Genomic DNA, 16,086 nt, shown 5'->3' on the forward strand with positions numbered 1-16,086 from the left:
AAAACTAAAAAAAAAAAAGGAAAAGGAAAAGAAATAAGCCTTATCAAGACTCTGGGAGACTTAGAGAACAAAAATGACAATGAAGCAAAAATTTCCATAACAGGCATTTTTTTTAAAGTGATGGTATAAAGATGGTGCAGTTTCCATACTAAGACTTTTGGGATACCCTCCAGCTTTGTTTAGCTAAGATTTTCCCTATGGCTGATCTCATTTCTCAGGTGGAACGTCAAGACTGGGATCGCCTCATCCTTCTATAAGATCTCATCTAGCTTACTTAGGACCCACCTCATCATGGATTAGAGAGTGAGACCAAGAACTCCAGTCCTTTTTTGGTTGGGTTTTTTTTTAGCCAATTGGAATTGAGTGACTTGCTCAGGGTCGCACAGCTAGTAAGCCTGTGAAGTCACATTTGAACTCAACATCCTTGTAAGGAGAGAAGGGGCCGCTCGCTTCTCTCCGGGCTGTCCTGTTTTGGACTGGTCCCCCCCCATTAGGAGGGCAGTAAGCTCCTTGAGGGCAGGGACCGGTTCCCAGCAGGCTGGCACCTAGGAGGGATTGCTTGGGGGAGTGGTGCCCCTGCTTCAGGGGGCCCTGAATGCTTTGGAGGCCCACCCCACATGTCTCTCATGCCCCGACGCCCCATCAGTGCCTTGGGGCGCCTCACTCGTTAGTTGGGGACTTTTCGGGACTTTAGTCCTTAGATCGTTCTCTCGGCCCTGGAGGCTGGCAGAGCAGGAGCCGGGGCTCCAGACTGGGGGGGCGCCCTGGACCCCCGGGCACTCAGGGGAGTCTGGGTAAGCGTGAGGTGGGCCCCTCCTCCTCAGTCAGCCAGCAGCGGGAGCCCCCGCCCACGGGGCGGGGCCTGGGCCCGCGGCGCCGCGCCTGCGTGCTGGCGGGGGGTCACGTGCGCGGAGCGGGCTGCGGAGGCCCAGGGGGCGGAGCCCTGGCGCGGCCGGAGGGAAGCGGCCGCCTCCCGTGATGCCCCGCGCCGGGAGGGGGCCGGAACTCCGGGGCGGGCCGCTTGTTGACAACATGGCGGCGGCGGTGGCGGCGGTGGCGGCCGCCCGGGCGGCGGGAGGCGGCGGCGGCGCCGGCGGCGCCGGGAGGAAGGAAGCTCTCTCGGGTTAGTGGGGCAGGCCGCTGCGGGAGCCGCCGGCGCAGGCTCCGGCGGGGGGACCGGGCACTGAATGAGGGGAGCCGGGGCTGCCCCGCGCGAGTCCCCCCGCGCCCTCCGCCCCGACCCGGGCCCCGCCATGGCCTTCTTCCGGCGGAAAGGTAGGCGACGGGGAGCGGGGCCGGGGCGCGGGGCCCCGCCGGGCCGACCCCGGCCTTGCCCTCGCGCTCGGGGGAGCGGGGAGGCGGCCGGGCGCGGGCCGCCGGGCCCCGGCCCCGGAGCCCCACGAGTGACCTTCGCGCGGCGCCGGCGGCTCCCCGAGGCTCCCGGGGCTTCGGGGGCCGGAGGGGGCCCGCGCTTGGACGCCGGCCCGGTGGGGCGTCGCGCCGGCCGCTTGCGAAGCGCTCCCGCAGCCCAGCCTCCGACAGCTCCGGACCCGATCCGTGGCCGAGCCCTGCCGGCTGCCCCTGCCCTCTCCCCCGCTGCGCCCCGACTCGTGCCCCCGCACGCCTGGCACGATCGCCCTCCCACCAACGCGGGCCCCCGGGAGCAAAGCCGACCCGCTGAGCTCGGCCTTTACAGCCCCCGGCCCGGCCTGCCCTGCCAGGGCCGCTGCACGCGACCCCCCGCAAGCGCTGTGCCAGCCTAATGGCCGCCCTACTGCCCCCTGGCTTCAGCTTGCCCCCTGCCTCCTGCCTCTACCCCGTGGCCCCCCACTCCCCAAAAGCACAGCCTCCTTCTGTCTGCCACCCTCCAAGCACGGGTCGCCACTGGCTGTGCCTCTAGCTTTCTGTTTTCTCCCCCTCCTCAATCTGTCAAGTTTCCCCCCAAAGCGAACTGTGGGTGCATCCCTAGCCCCTGGCGCGCTGCTCTGTCCGAGACACGACCCAATTAGTGAGTAGTGTGAAAAAGCAGGTGCGACTTCGGTGCGCTGGCTGCTGGTTAGCCTCACTTTGGGAACAGTGGATAGATGCTTTTTACCCAAAGTTTGCAAGAAAAGCCAGTTTATCTTGCTGCCAATCCCCACTCGTGTTTGTATGGGGTTTGATCCTTTTTGAGAATGCTTTCACCTATTTCCTTTAATCCTTGCAACCACCCTGTGAGATAGCCAAAGTGCCATTATCCTAATTTAACAGCAATAAAAACTGAGGTCCCAGAAATTAGGCTCCAAATGACTTTTAATTTAGTCATCTTTCTATTTGAAATACCAGCAGATAATTTTTTTTGTTTAATGCCCTTTTTTAAGGAAAAACCATATTTGATGTATATTTTGAAAAGAGAAATCAGGTCATCATATTTAAACATTAATATCTGAAGCAAAGATGATAAAATGTGATCAGAGAGGGAAGTTCTGCATAGTTGGGGTTTTTTTCTCCTCAAATCTTGTTTTTTGCTATAAAAAGTAGGCAGGGCAGCTAGGTGGAGCAGTGGATAGAGCACCAGCCCTGGAGTCAGGAGTACCTGAGTTCAAATCCAGCCTCAGACACTTAATAATGACCTAGCTGTGTGGCCTTGGGCAAGCCACTGAACCCCATTGCCTGGCAAAAACTAAAAATAAATAAATAAAAACAGATATAAAAAGTAGGCAGACTTTTTGTTCACAAGTGAAAAGACAAATATTGAAGTCTCTTGTGTGGACTTGTTATTGTTGCTTAGAATTCATATGAAGCAGTTAGAAGGTTTTTAAAGTTAGTCTCATCCCATAAAGTTGAATTCAACAGTCTTTTTTCTTTTACTCATAATCAAGCTAATTTTTTTGTACTTAAGGGTTTTTTAACAAAATAATTTACTTGCATTCTTTCAGTCTCCATCAGTGTAATATTTAGCTATTTTTAGAATTTTAAAAATTTATTATGCTATTATTACAAAGTTTTCTACATTTCTTAATTATTATATTGTACTTATATCTGTACTTTGTTACAATTATATTCTGCTACAAGTTAATCAGTCATTCCCAGATGAGTTAGATCTTTTTTTAGGTTTTTGCAAGGCAAATGGGGTTAAGTGGCTTGCCCAAGGCCACACTGTTAGGTCATTATTAAGTGTCTGAGACCGGATTGGAACCCAGGTACTCCTGACTCTAGGGCTTAATGTTTTAGTTGTTATAAAGCTGCAATTAATATTTTTGTGCAGATAGGTCATCTTTACCATTTGATGATATCCCTGGAACTGTAGCTCTGGTGTTGGAATTTCTGGATTTAAAGGATTGTGAGCATATAAAATTTTTAATTTGATGTTCTAGTTGCAGTTAAATGTAGGTAAAGGCAACTTGAGTAGTGTTCATATTTCTCTTTTAATCAAAAATTTTCCCTAGAAAAGTTTTAACTGTTTTCTTAATAGTATTAGGAACAAATGGAAGCAGGGAACCAAGCTTTAGAAGAGATTGACAAAGCATTATCGCTTAAAATATTAAAGACCAAATGGTTGTAGTCTACTGTTGTTCGTATTTCTAAAGTAACAAAACCAAAGGGAAATAAGTTGACTATCTTAATTTTTTTTTTAATCTCCCTGTAGGAAAAAGTTAAATGGTCCCAAATTCTTCATACATTTTTCTTACCCTTCCAACCCTTTTCTTGGGTGATATTTTCATCTTGTCTTTGGAAGGAAGGCATTTGTACCCTAATGGGCTTTTTTTTAGCTTACAAAGTAAATTTTCAAGTTTTAAAGGGTAGAATCTGACTTAGTAAATTGCCCTGTCAAGCTTTATTTAGCATGATTTAAAACCAAATGTTTGCCAAACAAATGCAAACCATTGTCTAAGTACAAAAAGCTGAGTTGCACATTCTGTCTTTTCCCATTTTTGTTTCTTTTGGAAATAGCTGACAAGTTGGTATTTCAGACAGTATTGTGTAAGTTGTGTAAATGTGGAGGGCCTGGATACCTGTTAGGTTAAAGATTTAAAATATGCTTTCTTGCTTTGCAGTGTCAAGATTTCATTCTAAGGACTGGTCTTGTTTTATTGATGGGTTTTGGAAAGTTTCCCAGGCTGGTAGTTCATGAATGACCTGCTTGTAATATTTTGAATAAAGTAAAAAATGATGACACTGGATGAACTTTGCGTTTTGTTGTTGGGAGAAGAGAAGAGCACCAAGTTATGGAAAACTTTTTTTTAATCCTCTCTTTTGCCCTATTTTGAGATCTTTATGTGTGTCTTCAACGAGGTTATTGAAATATAGAATTAATATAATTTTTTGTAACTAAGCAGAATGAATTTTATTTTATGTTGAGTCACCAGGTAAGATGGAAGTAAGATACTGTATAGAGGAAATGAAAGAACATTATACATTTATTTTTTGTCCTGGGGTGGCTAGGTGGGGCAGTGGATAGAGCACAGGCCCTGGAGTCTGGAGTACCTGAGTTCAAATCCGGCCTCAGACACTTAATAATTACCTAGCCGTGTGGCCTTGGGCAAGCCACTTAACCCTATTTGCCTTGCAAAAACCTTAAAAGAAAAAGAATGCACCCAAGGATCCTAGAAAACTGTCTAAGATATCAGAGCCTTGTGTTGCCCAACTAAATCCAGGAAATGGTTTGAATTGAATATTAGCCAGAGGTAAAATTGCAGTTTTGAATTTGCATCATTGCTCATTCAGAAATTGTGCTGCACATAGATCTTTGAGTAAATGTATTTTTTTTAAAGAAATTCCCTGAAGTTAGTTTCTAAGGTTTGTTTGTAATTATACAGTTTGAACAGATATGTGTTTGCTTCCTGGGCTCTTGAAATAGCTATATTATGACAATTGAGCTCTTATTGTAATTGAACTCTTATTATAAAATCCATAAATACATTTTCTTCAATTCCAAGAATCATACCAGTTGTTTGACAGCCTATTTAGTCACAGTGTGCATTCTTTCAACCTTTGATCTGGTTGCTAAGGAATGTAGTTGTGATTACAAATAAGACTTAAATGCCAGAGCAAATTGGGAATAGAGTTGTGGTACTTGTGATGAATTTGAATCTTTTAAAATATTTTAATACTTTAAATCAGATGATTCCATTTTGTTTAGATGTCAATTCCATAATTCACTTAAACCTAGGGAAGCTTCAATGGGTGACTATACTCAGGGTTGTTATAATTATACTGCCTTTTACTTTACCTTTAGCACAATAACATAACCCAAATAGAGAAAGTAGGGTTTACTCATGCTTAGGACACTGTAATAAATGAATCCTTGAGGAAACAGTGATTGAAGTCCTCCTGAGGCTTCCTGCTGTGCTGATTTTTTGGTGCTGTAATCCTGAGGAGGCAGGAGGGAAAACACATAGGTTTTTCATCTTTGTCCCTCTGTTGGTCAGGAATTCTGACAGCTTTCAAATTTTGGCATAAGAATGATCTCTCTCTCCAAGGTCTTATGTTAGTAATGACTTGGGTGATGGGGTTTTTTTTGGGGGGGGGGGGGGTTAGGGTTTTTTTGCAAGGCAATGGGATTAAGTGGCTTGTCCAAGGCCACACGGCTAGGTAATTATTAAGTGTCTGAGACTGGATTTGAACCCAGGTACTCCTGATTCCAAGGCCGGTGCTTTATCCACTGCGCCACCTAGCCGCCCCTTGGTGATGTTTTTTTAAAACAAATTTTACTATAGCTTTTAAAAGAATTCAGTCTCAAAAGCAAGATTCTTGAATGAGAATCAGTGAAAGGGGATACAAACTGAAAAAAATCAAGCAACAGTAAGAAACAAAATATCTTTAAAAACCCTGAAAGCAAACCAAACAGCAGAAAAACAAGAGTGGCCAAGGATGATGCATGGGATGGTACCTTCTGTGCGATACAGTTCTACTCCTCTCCTGTTCCAAGATTTGAATCTTAGTGCTCTCCAGCTTCTCCTCCTTGAGTTTGTTTTTCTACTACTGTGGTGATATAATCATGTCAGTCCTTTAGCATGAGGTGAAGAGAATTCCAGTCTCTCTCCTCCTTGAGAGCTGCTGTGTGTTATGGAAGAGGAGAATGGTCAGGGACTCAGGCTTATTCCTTTTGGCTTGCTCATTATTTACCATTTAAATTTGGAGGGTGGTTAAAATCTTTGAGCCAGTTTCTCTGATTGTAAAATAGAGTTGATAATCCCTGCTTCAGTTTTCTCAAAGCATTGTGAGAATAGGATACGGAGAAGCACTTTGAAAATTAAAAGGTACTGTCTTTGTCCCAAGGAGTCCTTAATATTTCTAATTTAGGGGATGTACTGCTTTTCTTATTCTGGTGCTATTGCTTATCACATGGACTCTTAGCTGAGAGAGAGTCTCTGTGTGTATGTGTGTCTGTATATTTAATGCTTAACAACACCAAATGCTCCAAATATAACAGCTCTTGTCTTCTGGGTCCTGGCTCTTTTAGAACATTTGGAGTATGAATAAATAGGTGGTAAGTTTTGGCCAGAGGATGAGGGAGGGGGATAATTAAGACCCATCATATCCTAACAGACTTCAGCCTTCCAATCAAACTAACATTTTGTAAAATTTCTGTTTAGGATGTTATACTTTTAGCTTATCTGAAACAGTAGAGTATTAGAAGTGAGATTATATTATTAAAGTAATCTCAATATTGTCTCCTAGCCACTAAGTATTTGAGGGTCTCTCATGTTTTGAGCCTTGTACTAAATGCTGTAGAGAGGATGCAAAGGGATTCAGATTGTGAATGTGAAGCACTGGCACTCACTCAGGAAAGAGTGGAAGAGCATAAGGACAAGTCTGCCCATCACCAAATGGTAAGACCTCTTTTGCAATATAATGAGAATTAGAAAGAGCTGACGCATAGCTTCTGAGTATTGGCTGACAAAAGACTGGTCGAACTAAGTAGCCGGATTCACCTTGGGGCTGTGAACTTAGAGGTGCCTCTTAGGAGAAAGTAAAGTTTATAAATGGACCAAGATTAAAAAGGGTTTTGGGAAGAGAGAGGTCTATGCTAACACATGGATATCTGTGAGTCAGTTCATCATTCCTGGGAAATGACAAGCAAATTGTTTGGCTGAAGCTGAAAGAAGAAATATTAGGAAATAAAAAGAAAAGCTTGTGGTTGAATTGTTAGTGGGATAAAGGACCTGAAGGTTAGCAGAGGAATTGGGATTTATCTTGATAGACTGTAGAAACCCTTATCCATCCCTCCTTCTACAGGGGAATGATGTCATGAAAATAGTGCTTAAAATAGCTGGTGTTGGGCCAGGAGATGTTTCTGAGTTAGGCTTTCAGTTCCATGAGAACAGAGAACTTGTCTTACTTTTTCATGTGACTCCCAGAGTGTTTTATCTGCCCTAATGCCTTACACAGGTAGGTATAATTAGTTCAGCTATAACATGAAGTATGCATCTCCAAAAGCATCAAATAACATCTTTTTATATATTTAAAATACATACATAAAAAACACAATAAGTTTTGGGGTCCCCCCTTCCTGTGTTTGAACCTAATGGAAGGGATGGAGATGGTGGTCTGGGTTCATAATTAGCCCTTCTCCAATCACAGCTCCTACTGCCCCGAATAATCACAATAAATACACACTTTAACAAGACCTGAAGTTTGCTTGTTTCAAAAGGATTGCAGCTCAGGAGTTACTGGAGCAGTTACCCGCATGGAAGAAAATACAAAGACGCAAACTTGAAATTTAAGCTATGCTCAAAATGTTCTCTATTATACCAATTACAGCGAAACAAATTCATTTTATTTTTAAATGAATTATAGCAGAACTGACCATTCGTTGAGTGAATGAATAGAGTTAGAGGAAACTGGGAGGGTACTGAGGTGTCCAGGCACTATGTATTGAGGATTAGGACATTGCTTATAGAAATGGGAAAAAAGTGGATGAGTTGGTGAAGTATATATTAGCCTTTATATCATAAAGTCTTTAAATTACTGTAGTGATTTGAAGAGAGTGACTGCAGATGAAGTCTGGCTCTTAACCTTCTCTGAAGTGACAATGTTGCCCACTGAATCCTGTGATGGAATTATCCACAAGCTTTGACATCTTCCCTCTTTCTTCTCCCTCATTAAAATATTCAGAAGGACACCATAGCAAAGCTGTGATCACAGGATTTATTTTAAGTACTCTTACTATTAATGAAAAAATTTGAGTTATTCACTCCCTTAGTCAACTTAGCCTATATTTAAATAATTCATCTTTTGAACCTTAAAAGTAATTAACATAATAATTAGGGGGGAAAATCTTATTTACACATATTTGAGTGTATATACTTCATTTATACATGTATATGTTGCCTGTGGTCCTCCACACTCCAAGTAGAGTATAAGCTTCTGGAGGGCAGTGAATGTCTTTGTTTTCCCTAGTGCTTGACAAATAGGCATTTAATAAATATTGTTAAATGATCTGTGTCGTTTAAGACATGGCATATTTTTTGCCACAACCTTCTTTCATAGACTTCCAGTATTTTCAGTTTATCCACTCAACATTAAATGCCTATTGTGTTCAAAGAATTGATCTGGGCATTGGGGATACAAGATTTAAAAATGACCACATCCTGCTCTCAAGCACCATATGTTCTTTTGGCAGGATAAGCCTTGTCCATGTGAGTTAGAAGGGCAGGTTGAATCAATGAAGGCTTTTACATGAGAACCTTACACTAGCACAGTTGCTGGTCAGGATGCTAGGCATTTCTTTTAGGATTCATTCTACCTCGTGGGCCTCAAATAGAGAAGTAAAAAATGATATTTTTATAACATTGGTTTTCAAAAAAGTTTGAAACCAAAGACCACCATATCAGTGGAGTTATGTGAACCTTTATGCTTCATTTTGGTGTGTCCTTAGATAGGAAGATTGATAGCCTTGCTCCGGCTTTGCAGTTGGGAAAATGGAGATAAACAGGTTTTGATGTTGTTTCACTTACTTCTTTGGTGTGAGTGGTCTTTACATTGTCAGATTGCAGTTCCCCTATGACTTTTGGTGATCTTCGAGAACAATTTGTCACTGTGGCTAATATGACTGTGAGCCTCTCTTAATATAGGCTGCTTTCTTAACAACAAGCGCACAGACCATGAAGAAGTATGTACTTTTGATGAATTTTGGTAGAAGAGTTGTTTTTTTATTTTCAAAGAACATATTTAAGATTTGTGTGCTGCTATGAGGAATTGCCATGGGGTGTTTGTTTTTTTAATATGCCATCCAGCATGTGGCAGCAGCTAATATTTTGTGTAGATTTATTTTTATTTCTTTTTTCTTTATTTTAATTTACTTCTCCAATTGCATGCAGAGAGGTAGGTAGTTTTTAACATTCATAGATTTACAGGTTTCATTTCTTAATATATATTACTGGTCATTTCTCAGAATGTTGGACTTTGTTGCTCACTTTTTCAGTCACATCTGATTCTTTATGATGAGGTTTTCTTGGCAAAAGTTCTTTGCCATTTCCTTCTCCAGCTCATTTTACAGATGAGGAATCTGAGGCAAACAGGGTTAAGTAAATTGCTCATTGTCATGCAGTTGGATTAAACTGGAGTCTTCCTGACTCCAGGCCCAGCACTCTTTATCTGCTGTACCATCTAGATGCTCCCAGAAGCTGTTTGGACCAGATTATTTTAAATTTCAGACTACCTGATACACAGAGGGGCTGACTGGTTGATAATAGAGTCTTAGCTATAGTGACACCACATCAAATATAACTCCAAAGCCACCCTGAACCCTATGGCAAGGTAGCAGGTGGAGTTTGGTTTCTTCAGGGAACAGAAGAACAAAAAAATAGACAAAGTGCTCAGAACATCCAGTCTTGAAATGGTTTATAAACATTTATTTTAATTTAGGCAGCCCATCTACTTTATCGGTATCCTTGGGATGTTAGTAGAACGTGAGAGAGATCTCTATCTGACTTTTTGGATGAACTCACAGTGAAACTGGAAGGACGTGGATAGGCATGATTGGATTAGATGACCTGCATTGGGGGAGGAAATACCCTCATTGGGGAAATCACAAATCTCTTACTGTATTTGTTCTCAGAAATTAGGTGCTGATATAAATATTGAATGCAGGAGTGGAACTTAGGCCATGGTCTTCCCTTCTTTCTCTTAGTGCTTTCCCTAGAGTCACCCAGACCAGTTTATCTGGCTTTGGTCTTTTGGACACTCAGTGCCCATTTTCAGAATCTTTACTCTTCCTCCTTGAGAGCTCTCCCTCAGTCCTACTGTCTGTGTTCTCATCTGGTAGCTATCCTCTGAAGCTGTATTTCTCGTCACCATTCCTGACTTTCCTGACCTGTTCACAGCAGCAGGCAGCAACTCATTGGCTATGAAACCTGGAGGTTAGAAACCTTTTGTAGGAAGGAATCTTAGCACTTTGTTGGGAAGCTAGAGAGGAAGATTGCAGCTAGAAGGAGCAGGGATGTAGATTCTTATATTTGAGTCTAGAGCTATTTCTGCTCAAAGGAGGGCCTTGAGGTGTGTGTTTTTACATTATTTTCTAGGTACCCCAAGAACATGGGATTTTATTTTCAGATAATATTTGAAACACTTTTCATCTTCTCTATTCTGCTGAACATTGCTATAGTCATAGAACTGTGCTCTTGGTTCATTATAGATTCATGTTATCAAACTTTAATGACTTGAGCTTCAAATATTTGAATTAAACTGTGATTTAATGAGTATATTAAACTTGTATTCTTGTTTCTCTGGTTTAGAATAGAATATATGAAAGTTTCTTCTCAAGTAATAGAAATAGGGGCGGCTAGGTGGCACAGTAGATAGAGCACTGGTCCTGGTGTCAGGACCTGAGTTCAAATTTGCCTAGGTGTGTGACCTTGGGCAAGTCACTTAACCCCACTGCCTTGCAAAAAAAAATCCACCCAAAACTCAAGTAATAGGAATAGAAATTCAGATTTTATAGAGAGGAAAAACATCATAGCTGGGCTCTCCCAGAGTCAAAAGGCCTAAAAAATTGATAAGCTCCTTGCAGTCAAGAATGGTGTAAAGGGAGTTCTTGGTTTATGGATAGGTTAGATTAGGTTAGATCCTCTCTTAGAGGTCTATAATTCTATCATTCTATTCCATTACATGAATACATGAGGATCATATCTTTACCTTCCTTATCTTCTTCCTTCCTTCCCATTTTTCCCCCTTCCTTCTTTTCTCTCACTTCTCTCCTTCCTTTCTTCCTTTTCTTTCTCTGTTTCTCTATCTCTAACTGTGATTTTTTATTTTTCTCTTTCATTTTATGAAGTGCCTGCTAAATGCTCAGGTTTCTTTTTAAAAGATCATCCCTTATCCTCAAGGAACTTGCGATCTTTTGGAGGGAGGAGAGCAATGTGAATTTATTTACTTTTCTTAATATTTTATTTGTTTTCCCAGTTACATGTAGGGGTAGTTTTCAACATTCATTTTTGTAAAATCTCATCCTTCCCTCTCCCCTCCTCATGTCAGCAATCTGATATGTTACGCATGCATGATCAGGTTAAACCTAATACTGTATTACTTTTGTTGTGAAAGAAGAATCAGAACAAAAGGGGGAAAACCACAAGAAAGAAAAAGCATTTTAAAAAAGGGAAAATAGTGTATTTGGTCTTCATTCAGACTCCATAATTCTTTCTCTGGATGTAAATGGCATTTTTCCATTTCCCATCACAAAGTTTTTGGAATTATCATTTGGTTGCTGTGTTGCTTAGAAGAGCTAAATCTATCATAGTTGATCATCACACAGTATTGCTGTTACTGTGTACAATGTTCCTTCTGCTAACTTCACTCAACATCAGTTCGTGTCTCTTTCCAGGTTTTTCTGAAATCCACCCAAAGGAATTTACAATTTAAAAGGGGGAAAACAAGTGTGAAAGGGAGTGGAGAGGGGTCAATAAAATACTAGGGCAAAATGGAAGAAGTCAGTATAGTTCCAGGGTAGCGCAGCCAGATGAGAAATGGGGAGATACCATGTGATGATAGGATAAAGAGCCAGAGGAGAACTTGGTACCCTAGTCCAGCTTTCCTTCTCTCTCTCTCTCTCTCTCTCTCTCTCTCTCTCTCTCTCTCTCTCTCTGTCTGTCTTTTATTTCCCCTCTCTTTATAAATGAGGTAACTTTATAAAACTTTATAAAACAGCCAAGGAAGATGCATGAACTTCTGAACTAGTTATTATGTCCTTTTGTCTTTGAAAATTAAAGACTCCATTTATTTGAAACAGCAGATGGACTGTGGTTCATCCATTTAGTTGCCAAAATACAGTATTTGAGTTCTATGATTTACTTTATCTTTTGATAATAACTCTTTTTTTTTAATAGTGAAAGGCAAAGAACAGGATAAGGCCACAGATGTAAAGGCAATTAAAGGTAAGTTTAGTTTCATTGTATTAAAAAATTTGTGTATAAAATATACTGGGCACGTAGAACATTTTCTACTGTTTAATTACTCCATATAAGTTAGTTTGCCCTTTTTTTAATGTATTGCTAACTTTTATTTATATGTCACTTTGATTTCCAAATATGTCCCTCCCCTTCCCCTCTCCAGAGAACCATCCCTTATAATAAAGAACACCAAAGGAAGAGGAAATTTAAAAATTGAACAAAACTCAGCAGCCAATCATGGTTCAAGTTGGACAGTTTGTGAAATGTTGACTGGGACAAGCTTGGTTATTATAATTAGAGACTGTTCTGGCGATGTCATTCTGTTTACATTACTCTGGCATTCTTCATTCCCTTGACTCTGGAATTTTCATAGTCATCATTTCATGTTAACCACGATTTGTTTAGCCATTTCCCAGTGAACATGTATCTATTTTGTTGTCTGTTCTTTATTAACACAAAAGGTGTTATTATGAATACAAGGAATCTTTTTGTCTCTGATCTCCTTTTGGGGGTGGGGGGGATGACTGACAATAATATGCTCAGCAATGGGATCTCTGACTCAAAGGATACAGATGTTTTTATCACTCTTAGCATAATTCCAGTTTGCTTTCTAGAGTGGTTGGACCAATTCTAAGTTCCACCAACAGTGGTGTGCTTAAATTCCTTCTTATAGTGATTATTCTATCATTTGTCATCCTTTCTAAATTGCTAGATGTGAGATGAAATTTTAGAGCTATTTAAATTGTTGACTTAAAAAAGCTCACTTTTCTATGCTTGCCAGAGAATAATAGCCTACTGCATAGCCTTGAAGAAAGCAAGATTACTTCCATGCTGACTTGAGGCACCTGAGTAGGACTTTTATGGAAGAATATTGTTTTTCTTTAAACTTTTATTATTTTAAATTATTTTAAATTTAAAATAGTTTTGAAAAGTACATTTAGGGCAGCTAGGTGGCACAGTAGATACAGCACCAGCCCTGGAGTCAGGAGGATCTGAGTTCAAATTCGACCTCAGATACTTAATAATTACCTAGCTGTGTGAACTTGGGCAGTCACCTAATCCCATTGCCTTGCAAAAAAAACATTAAAAGGTACATTTAGAACTCACTATTTGCAGATATTTCTGGCAAAACTGGAAAATAGTTTGGCAGAAACTAGTATAGACCAGGTTCTAAAACCTAAGGCAACTAGGCCCAGAATCAGAAAGATCTGAGTTCAGATGTACTTATTAGTTCTGTGACTCTGGGCAAACTTATAGTACTAATGGCCTTGGTTTCCTCATGTAAAACTAGCTAGAGAAGGAAATAGCAAACCACTCTGGTATCTTTGCCAAAAAAAAAAAAAACCAAATGGGATCATGAAGAATAGGACATGACTAAAATACTTGAACAACACTAGCAATAGACATAGACCAACATCTCATACCATGTAAAGATAAAGTCAAAATGGGTACTTGATATAAACAAATTAGGGGACTATCTTACTAGTCAAGACTTAATGGATGAAGGAAGAATTTATGACAAAATAAAATGGAAGGTTTTCCACAAACAAATTCAGTACAGCCAAGATTAGAAGGAAAGGGAAATTTTACTGCAAGTTTCTCTGATAAAGACTTCATTCACAAATGTATAGAATATGAGCTATTCCTCAATTGATAAATTATCAAAGGATATGAAGTTTTCAGAAAAAAAATCAAAGCTCACTACTCAGATGAAAAAATGTTCTAAATCACTATTCATTAGAGAAATGCAAATTAAGACATCTGAGGTAAAAACTAACATGTATCAGATTGACTCACATGACAGATGAGGAAAATGATGGATGTTTGAAGGACTGTGGAAAAGCAGGGACACTATTGTACTACTGGTGTCTTAACTATTTTAGAGGAAAATTTGGAACTATGCCCAAGAGACTGTAAAATTGTACATACCCTTTAGCCCAGAAATATTACTTATAGGTCTTCAAAGAACTATGCAAAGAGATCAAAGAAAAGAAAAAGCATCTATATGTTCAAAAATATTTATGGCAGCTCCTTTTGTGGTGGCACAGAATTGGAAATGGGGGGGGATGCCCACGAATTGGAGAATAGCTAAACAAGATTTGTATATGATTGTGATGTAATATTATTGTACTCTCAGAAATGAACAGAATGATTTCAGAAAAACCTGGAAGGACTTATGTGAACTGATGCTGAGTGAAGTGAGTAGAACCAGAAAAGGATTGTACACAGCAACAAGCAGTAGTATATGATGATCAACTGTGATTACGTTAGCTATTCTCAGCAATACGATGATCCAAGACAACTTTGAAAGACTCATGTTGAAAAATACTGTCTCTTCCCCCCACCCCGAGAAAGAATTGAATGTAGATAGAAACCTACTTGTTTTTTTACTTTCTTCATTTTTCTTGGGGTGTTTTTTGTTGGTTTTCTTCTGCCATATGGCTAATATGAAAATGTTTTGCATAGCTATATATGTATAATCTATATAAAATTGCTTGTCTTCTCAAGGAAGGGGGAGGGCAAGAAGGAAGCAAATGTGTAACTAACAGTTTTAAAAAAACATGTTAAAAATTGTTTTGACCTGTAATTTAAAAAATAAAATTTAAAAATAAAAGTACATTTAATTTAAAACTAATCAGGTTCAGGTAACTTAGATTATTTCCAGTTTATCTTGTATAAATCTTGTCTGTGCATTGTTTTTTCATGTTCTCTCTCCCATTAGACTGGGCTCCTTGAGAGCAAGGTCATAGCAGAGTGCTGAGCACATAGGAGGTTCTGACTGATGGGTCATTTCTTATATGGGAAGGAGAGGGATGCTGAAGGGAATTATGGTGATGTTTAAAAAGAAAGAAAACCCCAAACACACATACAAGCAAAGAGGCACCTTCTGTGTGCCAGGAGCTTATGTGAAGGGTTGGGCATACAAGACCAGAGAATGAAACCAACCCCACTCACACATAAACATGTACACACAAGAACTTACAGTGGGGGAAATAACAAATACTTATAAAGAGATATACAGCACAAATATTAAATGAATAGATAGAAATATATTCAAAGTAGTTTGGGAAGGAGTATATGAGAGAGGGATCACAAAAGGCTTCTTGCAGAAGATGCTTGAACTACATCTTAAAGTAGAACTTTGAGTCAGAAGCTATGAGAAAAGAGAAGGGATTGGCTGTGAGAAAGGCAAGATTGGGTCAGTGAGGAGTCCAGGATCATGACCAAAGAGAACACCACATTGGAGTTTAAATGAGGCAGAATTGTGTTAAGTCTGTAGAGCTGGTGACAAAAAATTACAGTCCTGAGATGCTGGGTGGATGGGCTACCTTCAACAGCAGGAGGGGATTGTGAAAGAGGAGAGGGGGTTTAGGAAGAAGAATGAGTAGGAGTTGATGATGAAGGACTGCTATTCAGAAGACTAAGTTTAGATGTGCTGGCACATGCACATAGACACAGGAATCACCTGTACACAGATGGGTATTGAATTGATGATATTGCCAAGTATAGGTGAAAAGGTCCTTTCTGGAACTGAACTGCCAAGCATTCAAATTCTACTTCAGAGAACACAACTCCAGTGGACTGGTCTTGTTCAAATGCCAAACATGCATTTGCCTAAAAGACTTATGGAGAGTTCACACAAGGCAAGTGCTCACATGGCAATCAGAAAGAAGAAGCAGGACAAAGACATTCTCAAGGTCTCTCTGAAGAACTT

The 16,086-nt window shown here is 40.5% G+C and overlaps 1 protein-coding gene across 5 annotated transcripts in view; it reads left to right on the plus strand.

Moving 5' to 3' along the window:
- The first annotated feature begins 1,017 nt into the window (after nt 1–1,017).
- Nucleotides 1,018–16,086, plus strand: part of AKAP10 (A-kinase anchoring protein 10) — a 52,466-nt gene continuing 37,397 nt past the window's right edge. Inside the window, exons 1-3 of one of the 5 annotated variants that reach the window (XM_074189236.1) lie at nt 5,543–6,815; nt 12,309–12,356; nt 14,509–14,569. Coding sequence is in view for 2 of the 5 variants with exons in the window: in XM_074189232.1 (XP_074045333.1) it covers nt 1,033–1,123; nt 12,309–12,356 (139 nt within the window). In the remaining 3 variants the exon portion in view is untranslated. Of the gene's footprint in view, nt 1,124–1,147; nt 1,276–5,542; nt 12,357–14,508; nt 14,570–16,086 lie in introns of those variants that run through there. The other 4 variants (XM_074189232.1, XM_074189233.1, XM_074189235.1 and 1 more) reach the window with 4 other exon arrangements.

The sequence above is a fragment of the Macrotis lagotis genome, chromosome 5 (assembly GCF_037893015.1).
Source record: "Macrotis lagotis isolate mMagLag1 chromosome 5, bilby.v1.9.chrom.fasta, whole genome shotgun sequence".
NCBI classification, from domain to species: Eukaryota; Metazoa; Chordata; class Mammalia; order Peramelemorphia; family Peramelidae; genus Macrotis; species Macrotis lagotis.